General features: G+C 37.6%; 1 protein-coding gene across 4 annotated transcripts in view; it reads left to right on the top strand.

Moving 5' to 3' along the window:
- MGAT4A (alpha-1,3-mannosyl-glycoprotein 4-beta-N-acetylglucosaminyltransferase A) overlaps positions 1 to 16,634 on the top strand; it is a 117,526-nt gene that overhangs the window by 43,573 nt on the left and 57,319 nt on the right. For 3 of the 4 annotated variants that reach the window (XM_039476835.2, XM_003941292.4, XM_074403913.1), the window contains exons 3-4: positions 10,456 to 10,623; positions 13,405 to 13,545. In XM_039476835.2, coding sequence (XP_039332769.1) covers positions 10,456 to 10,623; positions 13,405 to 13,545 — 309 coding nt within the window. The remainder of the gene's footprint in view (positions 1 to 10,455; positions 10,624 to 13,404; positions 13,546 to 16,634) is intronic. The other variant, XM_039476852.2, reaches the window with a different exon arrangement.

Genomic DNA, 16,634 nt, shown 5'->3' with positions numbered 1-16,634 from the left:
GAGGATGTGGAGAAATAGGAACAGTTTTACACTGTTGGTGGGAGTGTAAATTAGTCCAACCATTGTGGAAGACAGTGTGACGATTCCTCAAGGACCTAGAAATAGAAATTCCACTTGACCCAGCAATCCCATTACTGGGTATATATCCAAAGGATTATAAATCGTTCTACTATAAGGACACGTGCACACGAATGTTCATTACAGCACTGTTTACAATAGCAAAGACCTGGAACCAACCCAAATGCCCATCAATGATAGACTGGACAGGGAAAATGTGGCACATATACACCATGGAATACTATGCAGCCATCAAAAAAGATGAGTTCATGTCCTTTGTAGGGACATGGATGAACCTGGAAACCATCATTCTCAGCAAACTGACACAAGAGCAGAAAATCAAACACCGCATGTTCTCACTCATAGATGGGTGTTGAACAATGAGAACACATTGACACAGGGAGGGGACCACTACACACTGGGGTCTGTTGGGGGGAAATAGGGGAGGGACAGCGGGGGGTGGGGAGTTGGGGAGAGATAGCATGGGGAGAAGTGCCAGATATAAGTGATAGGGAAGAAGGCAGCAAATCACACTGCCACGAGTATATCTGTGCAACAGTCTTGCATGTTCTTCACATGTACCCCAAAACCCAAAATGCAATTAAAAAAAAGAAAAAACGAAAAAAAATGACATACATTTATTATCTCTCATTTTCTGTGCGCTAGGAAATTGGGCATGGCTTAACTGAGCCCTCTGCCTAGGATCTCAGAAGGATGCACTGAGATGTCAGCTGGACTACACTATCATCTTGAGACATGACTTGGAAAGAATACGCTTCCAAACTTAATCTTGATTGTTGATGGAATTCATTTCCTTGTGGCTGTAGGACTGAGAACCCAGGCTTCTTGTTGGCTGGTTTCTGGGAAGCAGCTCTAAGCACTTTGTTACATGGGCTTTTCTTCAAAACCAGCTAGGAAGTTTATAGACACTACATGTTATACTATATACTAATAGGTGTTATTTAAGATGGAGTCCTATGTAATACAGTCCCGGAAGTGACATCTATCACTTTTGCCATATTCTGTTCTTAGAAGTAAGTCATTGTTTCTGCCTGCACTCAAGGGACAGAGGTTATGGAAGTCTGTGAATAACAGAAGGATGAGGGTCACTGGGGTCACTGCAGAGTCCACTTGCCACAGTATCTTAAGATTTATAAACCAGTCTGATGGACTCATATGGTAACTGTACGGCAGAAGGAGTTATATTCTTTTTTTGTTTAAAAAAAATCTCAAATGTTCCCTTTATCCTTTGGAAGGTTTTGAAGAAAACTAAAAGCCATGAAATATCAGTCCTTAAAAATAGAAGATTACAAAAAGAAATGATCACTAAATTTGGTTGCAGTGGACCTTGGTGGCATGCTGAGGGTTAAGGAGGAGTGACATGGGATGGGAAGAAAAATTGTTGATAACCTATATCCTCACCTGTCTCATCATCAGTGGACTATTGGAAGAGTCAGACAAGGGTGGAGTAGGCTGTAGCTCATGTTCTCAGTGCTGTGTCACCCGCAGTGAGGCAGGTTAATTTTTTTGTTCTTTTTCAGTCTGAGGCATCTTCTGGTTCACTAGGCCCCTTTCATAAGACCACAGAGTGGGTCTGTTGAGTTCCCACAGTTAAAGTGGGACTGCCACAGCCTAGAAGCACTAGCCGGTATTAGAAATGGTGTCAACTGTGATTTTGGTCTGGGTCTGCAGGGCAAGTGAGTGGACAGTTTAAACCATTCACTTGGAATGGTTTAAAAGAGAGGAATAAAGTTTGAAAATAAAAAGTCTGGAAAAGAAACACGGAAGAATAATTTGAAAATGACTTTGTAGAAGAATATTAGGAGGGGAAAGGTGGAAATGAATGAAGAAGAGGAAAGTGAGGCGAGAGAAGAAAAAAGCATGAAACAGGTCATACGAAGAATAAGCAGATCTAGCTAGAGGCATGCAGTAAGAACACTTTTAGTAAAGCTGCTCTATAGTGTGTGACTGGTTAGTTATCAGTATTCTGCTTTTTAGTTAAAGACAGTTCTATTGTAGAACTATTTGCATAGTACATTTAGCTATATGTTTATAACAGTTATAACTACATAGTTCTGCATTAGAGAACTATGTAGTTATCTTTGTCGTTCTCATGTAGAAATACATTAGAATTCTAATGCTGTGTCTTGGGAATTCTTCATAGGAAAATACAGGGCATTATATCTTTCAGAATGCAAAATGTTTTTTATTTTCCTTTTAGAATGAAATAACACCTTTGTGAAGAAATATCTCCCAGTAACTTTAAAGTACTTAAGGAAAATAGTTTATAACCATCTGATAATTTTTACTCCAAGCTCCTTGTGGTTGTTGAATTTTAAAAAGTCAGGTTGAATACAATCATTGTTAATATTTTTAGAAGTAAAAAGCTGTTATAAAGCTGTTATATGTTTATATAGCTAAGTGTACGCTAATGAATGTTATCATAAGTTATTATTATTATTTTTGCTCATTTTACTATGATAAGGGAGTTTGGGACGTCATGATAAACTTAACTAAAAAGAGATTGTCCTTTCCCAAGGGACATCAAAGACAATGATTACATCTATTTAGATTTGGGAGGCTGAGGTGTGCGGATCACTTGAGGTCAGGAGTTCAGGACCAGCCTGGGCAACACAGTGAAACCCCAACGCTACTAAAATAAAAAAAATTCGCCGAATGTGCACCTGTAATCCCAGTTCTTCAGGAGGCTGAGGCAGGAGAATCGCTTGAACCCAGGAGGTGGAAGTTGCAGTGAGCTGAGTTTTCGCCCCAGCCTGGGCCACAGAGTCAGACACTGTCTCCAAAAAAAAAATGTTATAGGTACATGTAGCATTGTTTGTTTGTTTTAAGGTGTTGTTTATTAGGTCAGGCGATAGATTTTAACTTACTAAACCTCTACCTGGAAGTTTGTTTTGAATGACACTGTTAATGATTATATTAGCCGACAACTTAGAGAAATAGTGATTGCGTTCCAGAAAATATATCAACCATAGCCGATTTGGTATTCATTAGTCACTGTTTTGCAAATATATTGAAAACATCTTGTAAGGGAACAAATGAATTGTATTCGTTATTTTAATTTAAATAAAGTGCTTGATCCTGTATATCTGTGAACCCCATTTTCCCTTTAGAAGGTTGCAGCTATTTTCAGAATCCATGTGTATGTGTTGGATCCTGACTGGAGTACTCCAAAAACAGAATAATCTTGATAGTGCCGTGTAAGAGATGTTTGAAATTGGTGTTCACTGGATACTTGGAAACTCCTCTCTGCCTCACGTTAATCTTCAGGATTATGGCTCTAAACATTGTAATGAATGCTTCCTGTCCCTGGATCCCTTAACCTATGGGCCAGAGGAAAGGAGAGGAGAAGGAATTGGTAGAGCAGAACTATGTAAACTTCTAGGCTGCTCAAGTCTAGAACTACCCTGAGGACAACGCTGGCTACCTCTGGGCTTCTTAGCTCATCAGCATCATCTGGGAACTTGTTAGAAATTCTCAGGCCCTACCTCAGACCTATGGAATCAGGATTCCTGGACGTGGAGTCCAGAATTCTGTGTTTTAGTGAACCCTTTTAGGTGGTTCTTATGCATGATAAATTCGAGAAACAATGAGATACCTGCTCTCGTTTGTAAGTTTTAGCTAGCCGTTCTAATTAGAATTGTTTCTACCTATTTCATTTGGACTCCTGTACTAGGCTTTAGTTCTCCTAAACCACCCTCTGAATCCAGTTCTTTTGTTTTTTTTTTCTTTATGCTTAAGAGGTTTGTAAGTGGGAAATTTTCTGCAATTTCATCTAGGCCATCTTCTTTCTAATTTAAAATGGTTGTATAAGAGTGATGCATGTGAAATCTTTAAAAAGTGAAATAAAACATTTTTCAAAGGCAGTGGCTTCCTGAAAAGTAAAGCTTGTTAAATTTTGGAATCTTACTAAAAAAGTTCCTCATTCATATTTAAAAAAATTTAATCTGTAGAAAAAGTTCAATGAGGTACTGAGGGTTGAACAAGGTGACTACTTTTTTTTTTCTTTTAAGAGACAGGGTCTTGCTCTGTCACCCAGGCTGGAGTGCAATGGTGCATTCGCCACTCACTGGAGCCTCAAATCCCCGGCCTCAAGGGATCCTCCTACGTCAGCCTCCTAAGTAGCTGGGGCTACAAACATGCAGCATCACACTGGCTATGTCTTAAAATTTTTTTTGTAGAGGCAAGGTCTCCCTATTTTGCCCAGGCTTGTCTTAAACTCTTGGGTTCAAGTGATCCTCCTGCTCTGGCCTCCCAAAGTGCTGGGATTTCAGGTGTGAGTCACCGTGCTCAGTCCAGAGGACTTCTCAACAATTTTTTCAGTGCCATAATTGTATTATCTAATAAATATTAAAATGTTTCAAATTAAGAAATAAAGAGTAGGTTTAACTTTTGGTAGCTTTTATTTCAATACAAAAAGCCAGTTTTTAATATTAGCTCAGAATTTAGTAGTATCTTATACATCTTGCTGGTAAGAAGTTACTATTGTTTAAAAAATAAAGTTCTCTGGTCTGTTTTTTTTTTCACCACACATTAGATGTGACTTATTGGTGCTTTTTTGTTTGTGTTAATCATTCAGCTATACAGTTGAACAATTTCATATGAAATTACCATTTTTGCCAAAAAGGATCAAATATCAGCAGTTTTATATGGTTCAGTATTGCAAGTCTTTGAAAGCCCAAAAAACTGAACTAAATATTTGAGTTGAAGAATCAAAGTGGTTTCTCTGGAAATTTTGTTTTAGAATCTTAGGTTCACAAACCATGATTTGTACAAGACATAATTTGTATTTTCATGGTCTGGCTGGACATATAATTTTCTTTCTTTCTTTTTTTTTTTGGAGACAGAGTTTTCGCTTTTGTTGACCAGGCTGGAGTACAATGGCATGATCTCGGCCCACTGCAACCTCCGCCTCCTGGTTTCAAGCTATTCTCCTGTCTCAGCCTCCTGAGTAGCTGGGATTACAGGCATGCACCACCACACCCAGCTAATTTTCATATTTTTAGTAGAGATGGTGTTTCTATGTGTTGGTCAGGCTGGTCTCAAACTCCTGACCTCAGTTGACTCACCTGCCTTGCCCTCCCAAAGTGCGGGGATTACAGGCGTGAGACACCACGCCTGGCCCATAATTTTCTACAATTAAAAAGTTAGATTTTGTCTACAACAAAAACGAAACAATAAATAAAACTGGGTACTTCCCAGTAAGATGGTAGTATGAGAGTTCCCTCAGTTTCCCACCATGACCCCCACAGGAACTAGTTGAAATGATTCAAATAAAGGCAAAAATAAGAATTTTGCTACAATAGGGAATTATCAAACATATATCATTAATTTGGAGGAATTTTTTCATCTGTTATGTTAAACTGAATGCTGGAAGCAGATAAATAACTCTCTTTTTCAAGAGAGCTGTATAGTATTAGCTGTGTAGTATTATGGGAAATACAAATGGAGAAAATTCTAGGGAAAATTCTAGAAAACTGAGTTGCCTTTCTAGATGGAATATAAGTTGCGCTTTTGTTGTGGATAACTTTTTTAATATGGCAGAATGGAGTCAGCAACCAAGGACGGATGTGAGAGAGGTCGGAAATGGCCCCCCTGAGGGCCTTGGACTAAGAACAGCAATAGCATCCAGGCTGGAAACTAAATACCCATGACATAATCCAGTTGTCCATGGGCCTCCAGGGATCTTTTATAAGCTGACTTTCCAAAAGCATGGACAGTTCCCCTCAAAGCAGGGAAGCATTTTAGAATTAGGGGTCAGGTATTTCTCTGCTGGTACTGGTTATTCTTCCTACTTGGTGAAGCTGGCCTCTGGGAGTGTGATTTCAAAACATAACAGGAAAACGCATGTGGAGATGGAGACTGCCCTCAGACTCCTATCCCTTTCTACCACTCAGGAGCTGATGAAAGACTTAGCCTATATCTGCCATTCAGTCTCCTGGTTACTTTAAAGAATCTTCGTATTTAAAAAACGATAAAATGAAGAGTTGCAAGGATAGTACAAATAACTAACTTCTCTACACATTTCACCTATTGTGAACATTTTGCCTCTGTCATCTTTCTTTCTACAGGTATTTGTTTCTTTTCAGAGCTATTTTATGGTAAATTGCAGAAATCATGCCTCTTTACCCCTAAATAATTTTATGTTTATTTCCTAAGAACCAAGACATTCTCTTACCACAGTTCAAGTGTCAAATTCTGGAAATTTAACATTGGCACAGTCATATATCCATTCTGTAGTCTGTGTTCTGTTATTTTTCCAGTGATGTTCTTCTTGACAGTATTTATTTCTTCAGGTTCAGGATCCAGTCCAGGACAGTGCTTTGCATTTAGTCTTTCTTACTGTCGGTTGTTTCCTAGGCCTTTGTCTTTGATGACCCTGATACGTCTTAAAGTAGAAGCCATTCATTTTATGCATAATTCCCCAGTTGGGATGTGTCCAGTGTTTCCTTGAGATTGGAATCAGATTATGCATTTTTGGCAGGAATTCCACATAATGAGAGGTGTCCTCTGGGCGTCACTTCATGAGGCATATGATCTCCGTCCTATTATTGCCAACTTGAACCTGATAAAGGTGGTGTCAGCTAGGTTTTTCCACTGTGAAATTATCATTTCCCTCTTTGTAAAGTAATGAGTACTTTGTGGGGAGGTATTTTGAGATGATATAAATATCCTGTTTCTCATAAGATTTCAACCTGTTAGTTTTAGTATGCATTTTTGATGTTTGCCTGAATCAGTTATTGCTATGATGATTGCAAAATGGTGGTTTTTCCATTATTTATTCTACATTTAGTAATTGTCCTTCTTCTTCTTCTTCTGTTTCTTTTTTTATTTTATTTTTGAGGTGGAGTCTTGCTCTGTCACCCAGGCTGGAGTGTAGTGGCGTGATCTCGGCTCACTGCAACCTCTGCCTCCTGGATGGAAGTGATTCTCCTGCCTCAACTTCCTGAGTAGCTGGGATTATAGGCGCATGCCACCATGCCAGGCTAATTTTTGTATTTTTAGTAGAGATGGTGTTTCCCTGTGTTGGTCAGGCTGGTCTCGAACTACTGACCTCATGATCTGCCCACTTCAGTCTTCCAAAGTGATGGGATTATAGGCATGAGCCACTACGCCCTGCTGCTTCTTCTGTTTCTTACAGAAGAAGGCCAATTTGTTTATTTGTCCATTTTTATTTGTTTATTGTTGATACAGACTCATGAATTCTTATTTTATTCAATGGGTTATAATCCATTACCATCAATATTTATTTTGGTACTTAAATTGTTTCGCATTAGGCCAGTGGGGGCCTCTCCACTGCTCTTCTGTGCCCTTTGGAGAAGTCCTGTTATTTTTTTCTTTTGATAATACTTTCTTGCTGGCAGAAGAATATTCTAGGTTTATCTTGAAGTTATTTCTCCAAAGAATTCTTTAAAAACTTTTTAAAATAGAGGTGGGGTCTTGCTATGTTGCCCAGGCTAGTCTCAAACACCTGGGCTTCCCAAAGTGCTGAGATTACAGGCATGAGCTACCATGCCCGGCCTCCAACAAGTTCTAGTTTATTTTAGTGGCAAATGGTGTTGAGAAACTAGTATCTAGGCACTGCTTAAGTCTTAAGGGTAGGATTCTAATGTTGTTCACATAAAAAAGGAAGAACTCAAAGATGTTTTTGGACACACGCTATGTTTGGACACAGTGTTTATATTGATCTGCCCTTGTCCACACTGTCTGGACTGGCAGTTCATACACTTTTAGTTTTTGTAACCATATAGGATATTCTGATCTCAGAGCAAGTTACCCCATATTATCTTCTAGATTTTTCTTGGCCCTTTAAGAACATTCTTCTTTTAGATAAATATTAGAATTATACATCAAGTTTTAAAAAATGTTATTTTGAAAGATAATGAATTGAATTTCTTTTGCTTAGGGTAGAATTCATCTTTTCCTAAGATTGAGCCTTCCTGTTAGGAATAAGAGATGATTTTGTTAATTTTTTTTATAGATGTCAGTAAAAGGCTTGTACTTTTCTTCACATAAATCTTATGTGTCTCTTATAACTGTTTGGTATAATTGTTTATAGTTTTGTGTTTGGGAGTAGTATCTCTTTAGCATTTCTTATGTTATGAATTTACACATTCAGAAAATGCCTAAACCATGAATGCATACTACTGAATTTCCCTAAACGATCACGCAGATCAAGAACTAGAACCTAGCTGACGCCCTGGAGCTCCCTTTATGCCGTTTCCGTATCACAGCCTTCTCTGTCCTTCCCCTTCTCCTTCCTTCCGAGCAAATTAAGGCAAATATGGTGACATAGATGCTTTTGTTATTCCATGTAGTGAACCATGGCAGTTAAGTCAGAGAGATTTTTTTTTTCTGCCATGGAATCTTAAGAAGTGTTTACTGTGAGGACCTTTATGTAAGGCACAAGGAACAGTATGATTGAGTGTGTTATTAAGACTGCAGATTCATTTTTTGTAAGTCTGTTTTACTGCTTCTATCCATCATTAAAGCAGAAATTATAATGTTAAATTAAAAATAGCTTTTCTGGCTGGGCACGGAGGCTCACGCCTATAATCCCAGTACTTTCAGAGGCCGAGGCTGGCAGATTACCTGAGGTCAGGAGTTCGGGACCAGCCTGACTAACATGGTGAAACCCCGTCTCTACTAAAAATACAAACATTATCTGGGTGTGGTGGCACACATCTATAATCCCAGCTACTCCAGAGGCTGAGGCTGGAGAATCTTCTGAACCTGGGAGGCGGAGGTTGCAGCAGTGAGCTGATATCTTGCCACTGCACTCAAGCCTGGGTGACAGAGTGAGACTCTGTCTCAAAAAATTTGTTTAGGTGTAGCTTTAGATTATTTAGCTTGCTACAGAAGTTGGAAGCACTGTTGCAGTTTATCTTAATTTAATGAGGTTGCGGACATTGTGCATAACATTCCTGCAGCCTCCATTACTATTCAGTACCTCTGAGCAAGTACATGAAAAGCCTCTTCTCTTCCACCATCTCTTAAGTGTTGGTGTCTAGTTCTGTCCTTGGGCCCCTTCTATTGTGTACTTTGTCTCTGTTCTGTCTCATTTCTCCTCATTGTTTCAATGCCTACATTTATCCTCATAAAAGCCCACTTTTATTTCCTAGACCAGGTCTTTTTGATCTGTGATTCTCTCAAATTATTAAAATGAATGACTTTTTTTTTTTTATTAGATGGAGTTTCACTCTGTTGCCAGGCTAGAGTGCAGTGGCATGATCTTGGCTCACTGCAGTCTTTGCCTCCTGGGTTCAAGTGATTCCCCTGCCTTAGCCTCTGGAGTAGGGGATTACAGGAGCTCATCACGCCTGGCTAATTTTGTATTTTTAGTAGAGACAGGGTGTCTCCATGTTGGTCAGGCTGGTCTCAAACTCCTGACCTCAGGTGATCCGCCCGCCTTGGCCTCCCAAAGTGCTGGAATTACAGGCGTGAGCCACCTCACTCAGCCTATGAATGACTTTTAACTAGGGCCATTGTACTTCTGGCTCACTGGATTTTCATTTCATTATTTTTTGAGAGAAGGTCTTACTCTGTTGTCCAGGGCTGGGGTGCAGTCGTGTGATCATAGCTCACTGTAGCCTCCGACACTTGGGCTCAAGCAATCCTCCTACCTCAGCCTCCTGAGTAGCTGAGACTATAGGCGCACACCACCATGCCTAGCTAATTTTTTAATTTTTATTTTTGTAGAAATGGGGTCTTGGTGTGTTGTGTAGGCTGGTCTTGAACTCCTGGGTTCAAGCTATATGCCAGTATTCCACCTTGGCCTTCTAGAGTACTGGGATCACAGGTGTGAGCCACCACGCCTGCCACTTACTCGATTTTTAGAGATCAGAAATTTGACCAAAGTCTGGCCTAGGACTAGGGAGTAGTATCTTTGAGGACTAGGGAGTACAGAGGAAAATTTTGGTCTATGGAAATTAATGATTATGCTATAAAATATGTTATATTCATTTTATTATTTTACATATTACCATCAGTTTCATTTCTCTGATTGATATGAATATGGTCTTTATAGTTGTTTGTGCTCTTTGACAAATCATGTTAGTATGATGCTTTAAAGTGTTTATTCTAAAACCTTTTATCATTTCATCCATCTTTAATTATATGAAGTGCTGGAAAGTGCTCACATTTTTACAAATAAGAGCATAATAATAATAAGCATTAAAAGCATTCTTACAAATAATAAGCATATAAGCTTTGTTATATAACAAGTCAGAGCTCCTTTTTATCTTCAGTTCTGTATCAATGAATAAATATTTTCTTCTGAAAAACTCAAATTTAAACATTGTAATTTTACAGTTCTGTTTAGATTATGTTGTTTGTTTTGTTTTAAGACATATGCTATAACTGTTTTGGTTTTGCTTCTAGAAAAACTGATTGCTTATCAACGAGAATTTCTTGCTTTGAAAGAACGTCTTCGAATAGCTGAACATAGAATCTCACAGCGCTCTTCTGAATTAAATACCATCGTGCAACAGTTCAAGCGTGTAGGAGCAGAAACAAATGGAAGTAAGGATGCATTGAATAAGTTTTCAGGTACAAACAGTATTTTTTGTATTAGAAAAAGATTATATTTTCAAACAGGCATGTGGAATATTTTCTTGAAAGACATTTATCTGTTACCCTTTTCAGCATCGGTTACCCTCTCAGAGAGAAAAATCACCACACAAAACTTTCTCTTCTAGTAAATTATAAAAAAAATTTTATTACCTGCTAAATTTGATTTTTAAGAGAGTCATATTAACTTACATTGGTTGGGTGTGGTGGCTCATGCCTGTAATCCCAGTACTTTGGGAGGCCAAAGTAGGCGGATCATATGAGGTCAGAAGTTCAAGACCAGCTTGGCCAACACGGTGAAAACCCATCTTTACTAAAAATATAAAAATTAGCTGGGCGTGGTGGCTTATGCCTATAGTCCCAGCTATTCAGGAGACTGAGGCAGGAGAATCACTTGAACCCGGGAGGCAGAGGTTGCAGTGAGCTCAGATGGTGCTACTGCATTCCAACCTGACTGAGTGAGACTCTGTCTCAAAAAAAAAAAAAAAAAAAAAAAGTTAAATTGCAGTGGAATAAATTTTGTTGGCAGTAGTATACAATGTGCATCTTTTGAAAACATTCAAATGAGATTAAAATTTAACTTTTTGTGGATACATGTTTCTGTGGTAACTTATGTGTGGACTTCAGATGGTCTCTGAATCAATCTTTGAGCTATTTGAAACAATTAGTGCTCTTAAACCTGATTTATAACCAATAATACACATAGTTTCCTAGTGGATACTTTAAGAATATCTGGCCTGTTTCCTCTCTGAGAAATCCTGGTCAGAGTAAGATGATGCAAATGTTCTTCTCTCTTTCTGTGCTCTTCTTTTTTTAATAACTGAGTGCCTCCAAATTCGCATAATCTTTCTAGATTAGCAGACTTTTTCATATAGCTTCACCTGCTCTAACACATGCATTCCTCTCAGCTCCAGATTCACTGCCTTACCTTATCTATAAAGATGCATGCTCCTTCTCCTGCTGATAAACTTTGCATTATGTCACCCTGATGTTGAAACCCATTGACTGGTGTAGATAAAAAAATAAATCACCCATAAACCTGATGCAAAGTGATTTCTACTAACATTTTTTGTTTTCTTCTAGTATTTTTTCCATGAATATTTTTCTTCAAAATTGTTATTGTGTATTATGGCCTGATTTTTACTCTTGCAATTATACTAAGAGCATTTTAAAACTATATCATTAAATAGTCTTCAAAATCCTATTTTCAGTGGCTGTGAATATGCCAGCTAATCATATACCATAATATATTAAACATTTTTTCTGCAGTTATTCAAATGGGTTGTTTTTCCCCCTAGTTTATAACTCTGATGAACCTATTTGTATATAAATCAATCATATTTCTGGTAGCCTTTAAGTTATTTTCATTAGATTATAACTTTCTTAGAAACAGGATCTGTGTTTTGATGACTGTTGATTTTTGAACACATGGTACACTTGCTGAAATAAAATAGATAATCACCAAATATTTGTTGAATACATAGAAGCTAAATTCTTAAAAGGGAAATTACCAAGTAATAGGACAGAAATGTTTTAGGGTTTTTGATGCTGCTTTGAAGAGCTGGAACATTTATCTTGTTATCACCAATATTTAATATTATTTAATCTGCTAATTTCATAGGTGGAAATTGATAGATATATTAAAATTTGTAATTGTTTCTTTATTCATGATAGTAAACTTTAATTTTACGTATGACAGTCATTTGCATTTCTTCTGTGAATTTTTGGTTCTTCTCATATTTTTAATGAACTTGAGGTTACAAATTCCTACTGCTAACTTCCTTGTTTCTAGGGTTAACTTCTAATTTAATGAAATTTTAAAACTATCATTTATACTACCAAATTTTTATTTCATATCATTAAATGCTTCATTGGTTCCTCTAATAAAAACAGGAACACCCTATGTGTAAAATGGAGTGAGAAAAAAAATGCAACTACTTGAAAGTTGTGATCTGTACTGGACATTCTCAACTTGTGCTCTTTAAATTATTTTACTTGAAGTTTTCAGAAAAAAAAACATCATGTGAAATTTTGATAAAATGTAATGTATAAAGAAAGTGAATGGTGGACATGGTGTCTCATGCCTGTAATCCCAGCACTTTGGGAGGCCAAGATAGGAGGATTGCTTAAGCCAGGAATTTTGAGACCAGCCTGGGCAACATAGTGAGACCCCCATCTCTACAATTTTTTAAAAAAATTAGTCGATGTGGTAGCATGTGCCTGTACTTCCAGCTACCCAGGAGGCTGAGGTGGGGAGGATTTCTTGAGCCTGGTAGGCCAAGGTGACAGTGGACTGTGATTGTGCCAGTGGACACCAGACTGGGCTACAGAGCAAGACTCTGTCTCAAAAAAAAAAAAAAAAAAAAAAAAAAGAAGAAAAGAAGGAAAGTGAAAGTGATTGATGGTCAATGTACTTACTATTATTTATTACATTGTTATAAGTGGACAGCATATTTAGAGTCTGTTTGGCAAACTTGGGTTCTAACACATAGAGGTGAGTCCTTAGCATCCCTCCTTCTTACGGTATTTTGGTTGGCCATGTTGGCTTCCTTCACTTGGTTTTATCAACATCATGATCTGTGAGACTTTGGTTGTGAAAGCGTCCTTTTCATCTTAAATGGAGCTCTCATTCACCAAAGCATGAAAGTAGGAAAGAAAATTCTTTAGTACTAGTTCTCATTAATTTTTACTGCTGTTTTTATAAAATCAGCAACTTCTATAATCTAATTCTTATGTATTAATTATACTTGTATGTTTCAGATAATACCCTAAAGCTGTTAAAGGAGTTAACAAGCAAAAAATCTCTTAAAGTGCCAAGTATTTATTATCATTTGCCTCATTTGTTGAAAAATGAAAGAAGTCTTCAACCTGCTGTACAGATTGGCAATGGAAGAACAGGAGGTATGTTTAATTTTTTTTTTTATTGCAGTTGTATTACTGCTGTTAATTGTGTTTTAGACAATTGTGTTCACCATCAGAAGTCTGGCAGGTCAAAAATAAAAGTTCTTTCTTCATCTGTGCACATCTGTGTGGGTCTTATTCTAAACTCCATGTTGAAAGGAGTTGGACATTTTCCTTCGCAGACCAAAGTAACATTGCTGAAAGGGATCATGTGAAATCTAGTTCAGGCCCCATCCCAAATAGACAAATGTTGACACCTTTGTCATTTTTCTGTTTTAGAAAATTGGAAAGTAGAGAGATGAATTTTTTTTCCTTTTATCTTATTTTAAAATTAACAGCTCTTTTGGTCATGCCATGAAGGTTTGTCTTATGTCTTCCCCACTTTTTCGTACAGAGGTGTAAGTAGATAGTAACTTTTATGTAACTTTTCATGCAATAGTAGAAATACTTTGATTTGCTTCTTTTTTCCTAATTTATCCGAAAGGTAATGTATAGCTTATTTTCTCCTCTTGTCAGAGCCAACAGAACTTCTTCAATTTTCCTCATAGAAACTATTTACCTTTTTTTGAGACAGAGTTTTGCAATGTTGTCCCAGCTGGTGTGCAGTGGCTCTATCTCAGCTTGCTGCAACCACCGCCTCCCAGTTCAAGCAATTCTCCTTCCTCAGCCTCCTGACTAGCTGGGATTACAGGCATACACCACCACACCCAGCTAATTTTTTGTATTTTTAGTAGAGACGAGGTTTCACTATGTTGCCTAGGCTGATCTAGAACTCCTTACCTCGTGAGCCACCCGCCTTGGCCTCCCAAAGTGCTGAGATTACAGGTGTGAGCTACAATGCCCGGCCACCACTTTTTTTTTTTCTTTTTTTAAAGCAGTGAAAGCACAGATTTATTGAAACCGAAGTACACGCCACAGAGTGGGAGCAGGCTTCAGCAAGTGGCCGAAGAGCTATTTACCACTCATACTTCTATTCCTCTTTTGTCTTTGTTAATCTTTTCTTCGTAGATTTTAAAATGCAGAGGGCAGAATATTATTTTCTTCTTCTGTAAGTTTTTAACAAGTGATGAAATGATTACTTCATAGATAGCTAAATTCATTTTTGGGTTAGTGTTTTTGAAAAGCTGAGTCTACTTTTGATTCAGTAGGATTCTTAAGTATTTTGCTGTCTTTTTTGAGGGGACCGCATCTTCTCATTGATTTATAAATGTAAGCTTTTGCATTCATCTTGTTTTAGTTCTGCTGTCAATTTCATTAATCATTTGAAATGATACACTACCTTCCTTCTTAAGGAGGTGGAAACTCTTAAAATATCATATTAAGACAAACTCCTTCTTTCCTTTCTTTAGTGATTCAAAAAATATTTTTTGAAGCCAGGCATTCTGCAGGTGCCAAGTGTACAGAGACTAACAAGTTGTGTGGAGTCCTCTGTTCTTTCTTTTTAGAATGTCGATTGTCAGTTATTCTTGATGCTGATCATATCTCTCCCTTTAATAATCACTATTTTGGGTAAGATGTCTTACATAATCCTGGGTTTGTTTGTTTAGACTATTTCTTCATTCATAAGAATATCAAATGAAAAGAAATTAGAAGTATTTTGAAAGTCATTTAAAACTTCCGAGGTCTCTAATAATTTCTTATTTTGTAAATCTGGCATTCTTTTCCTTTTGAACATACGTTATCCCATTTGTTTGCCTGACTTTATCCATTATAAATATAAAATCTTGGTCAACTAAATGTCCAATGGTTGACATTCTTATAAAGCTGCCACTATTTTTGAAAGGTAAGAAAATCAGATACCTTGGTGGAAGAAAATGGATGGACAAATAACCCATATTTATGTTAAAAATTTTCCTCCCTAACTACTTAGAGAGTGGCTCCTAATATTGTTAGTTACAGGACTCTTTGGATATCCTAGGAAAGCTGTCAGTCTCTATTTTGAAAAATGCCCATAGAAAATATAATTTTGTTTATGGGATATAATTTCTGGGATTTTATGGAACCCTAGAACTTACCTAGGGCTTCATATTCAGAACTTCTGTTTCTTAGATAAAGAAAAGCTGCTTCTTGCTAAAAATTCTATTTTCCAGTGGTCAGGCCGATTAATTAGGGAACAGCACTTAGAACAGCTAAGCCATCCTAAGGCTGAAGAGGAAGGACAGTGCTGCAGATGGCTACTGACCCCAGGAGAGCAGCTTGGATTCTTACACCCAGAACAGAAAACTACTGTCTTACCCACCCCAGCACCACATCCTCCCACCACATTCGCCAAGGCAGGCTGTGGCAAACAGACCCAGCGACCACAAACGGGTACAAGGGCGACTTCAGCAACGAGGAGTTGTCAAATATTCAAGAAAATCAATACCACAAATGACTTAATACTACTAAAGAAAATGGAGTTTGCAGAACAAACAGAATGAATATGATTTAAAAATAAAACATCAACATATTTTAGAAATGAGGGAAGACAACTCGCCTATAACATAATAACTGACCATTATCAATGGATCTGTTAGAAATCTTTGTGCTTATGACTTTGGTGATTATATTTAAAAATTCCATATTGAGGGACTGATAATGGAATTTTAGCTAGACATAGCTAATGGTCAAATTAGTGAGCAGAAAGACCGAGCAGTGTATTTTTTCCAGAATGCAGCATAAATGCATAAAGAATGGAAGTAGACAAAAGTTTTAATCTCCATCTGGTGGTAATTTCAGGAGTGAACAAAGAGAGTGAAAAGTGAGAATTACCAGCTTACAGAAGTAAATTTATTTGAGTTGAAGAAACATTCAGGTCTTCAGAGTAAAGGGCCCATTTTGGGCAGAGCAAGATGACTGAGAAAAGTCTCTCACTGGGCTGTCTACCAAAATGGCGCTACTGCTTGGTAGAGGACAGCAGATAATTCTTGCAGTATTTGCTGCAATAAAAGTCCATGAGCAGTTGCTGTGGACTAGGCACCTTGCCAGATACTTCAGAACACAAAGTTAGATGTGGTTCCGAGTCTTGTGGAGCTTCAGCACCGTAAAGAAGATACGTGCTGGTCAAATAGTCAATTATACAAACAGGTATATAATTACAACTTAAATTA

Source organism: Saimiri boliviensis, chromosome 1 (assembly GCF_048565385.1).
Source record: "Saimiri boliviensis isolate mSaiBol1 chromosome 1, mSaiBol1.pri, whole genome shotgun sequence".
Lineage (NCBI taxonomy): Eukaryota > Metazoa > Chordata > Mammalia > Primates > Cebidae > Saimiri > Saimiri boliviensis.
Note: the sequence above shows the minus strand (reverse complement) of the source record. Positions and strands in the feature narration are given on the sequence as shown.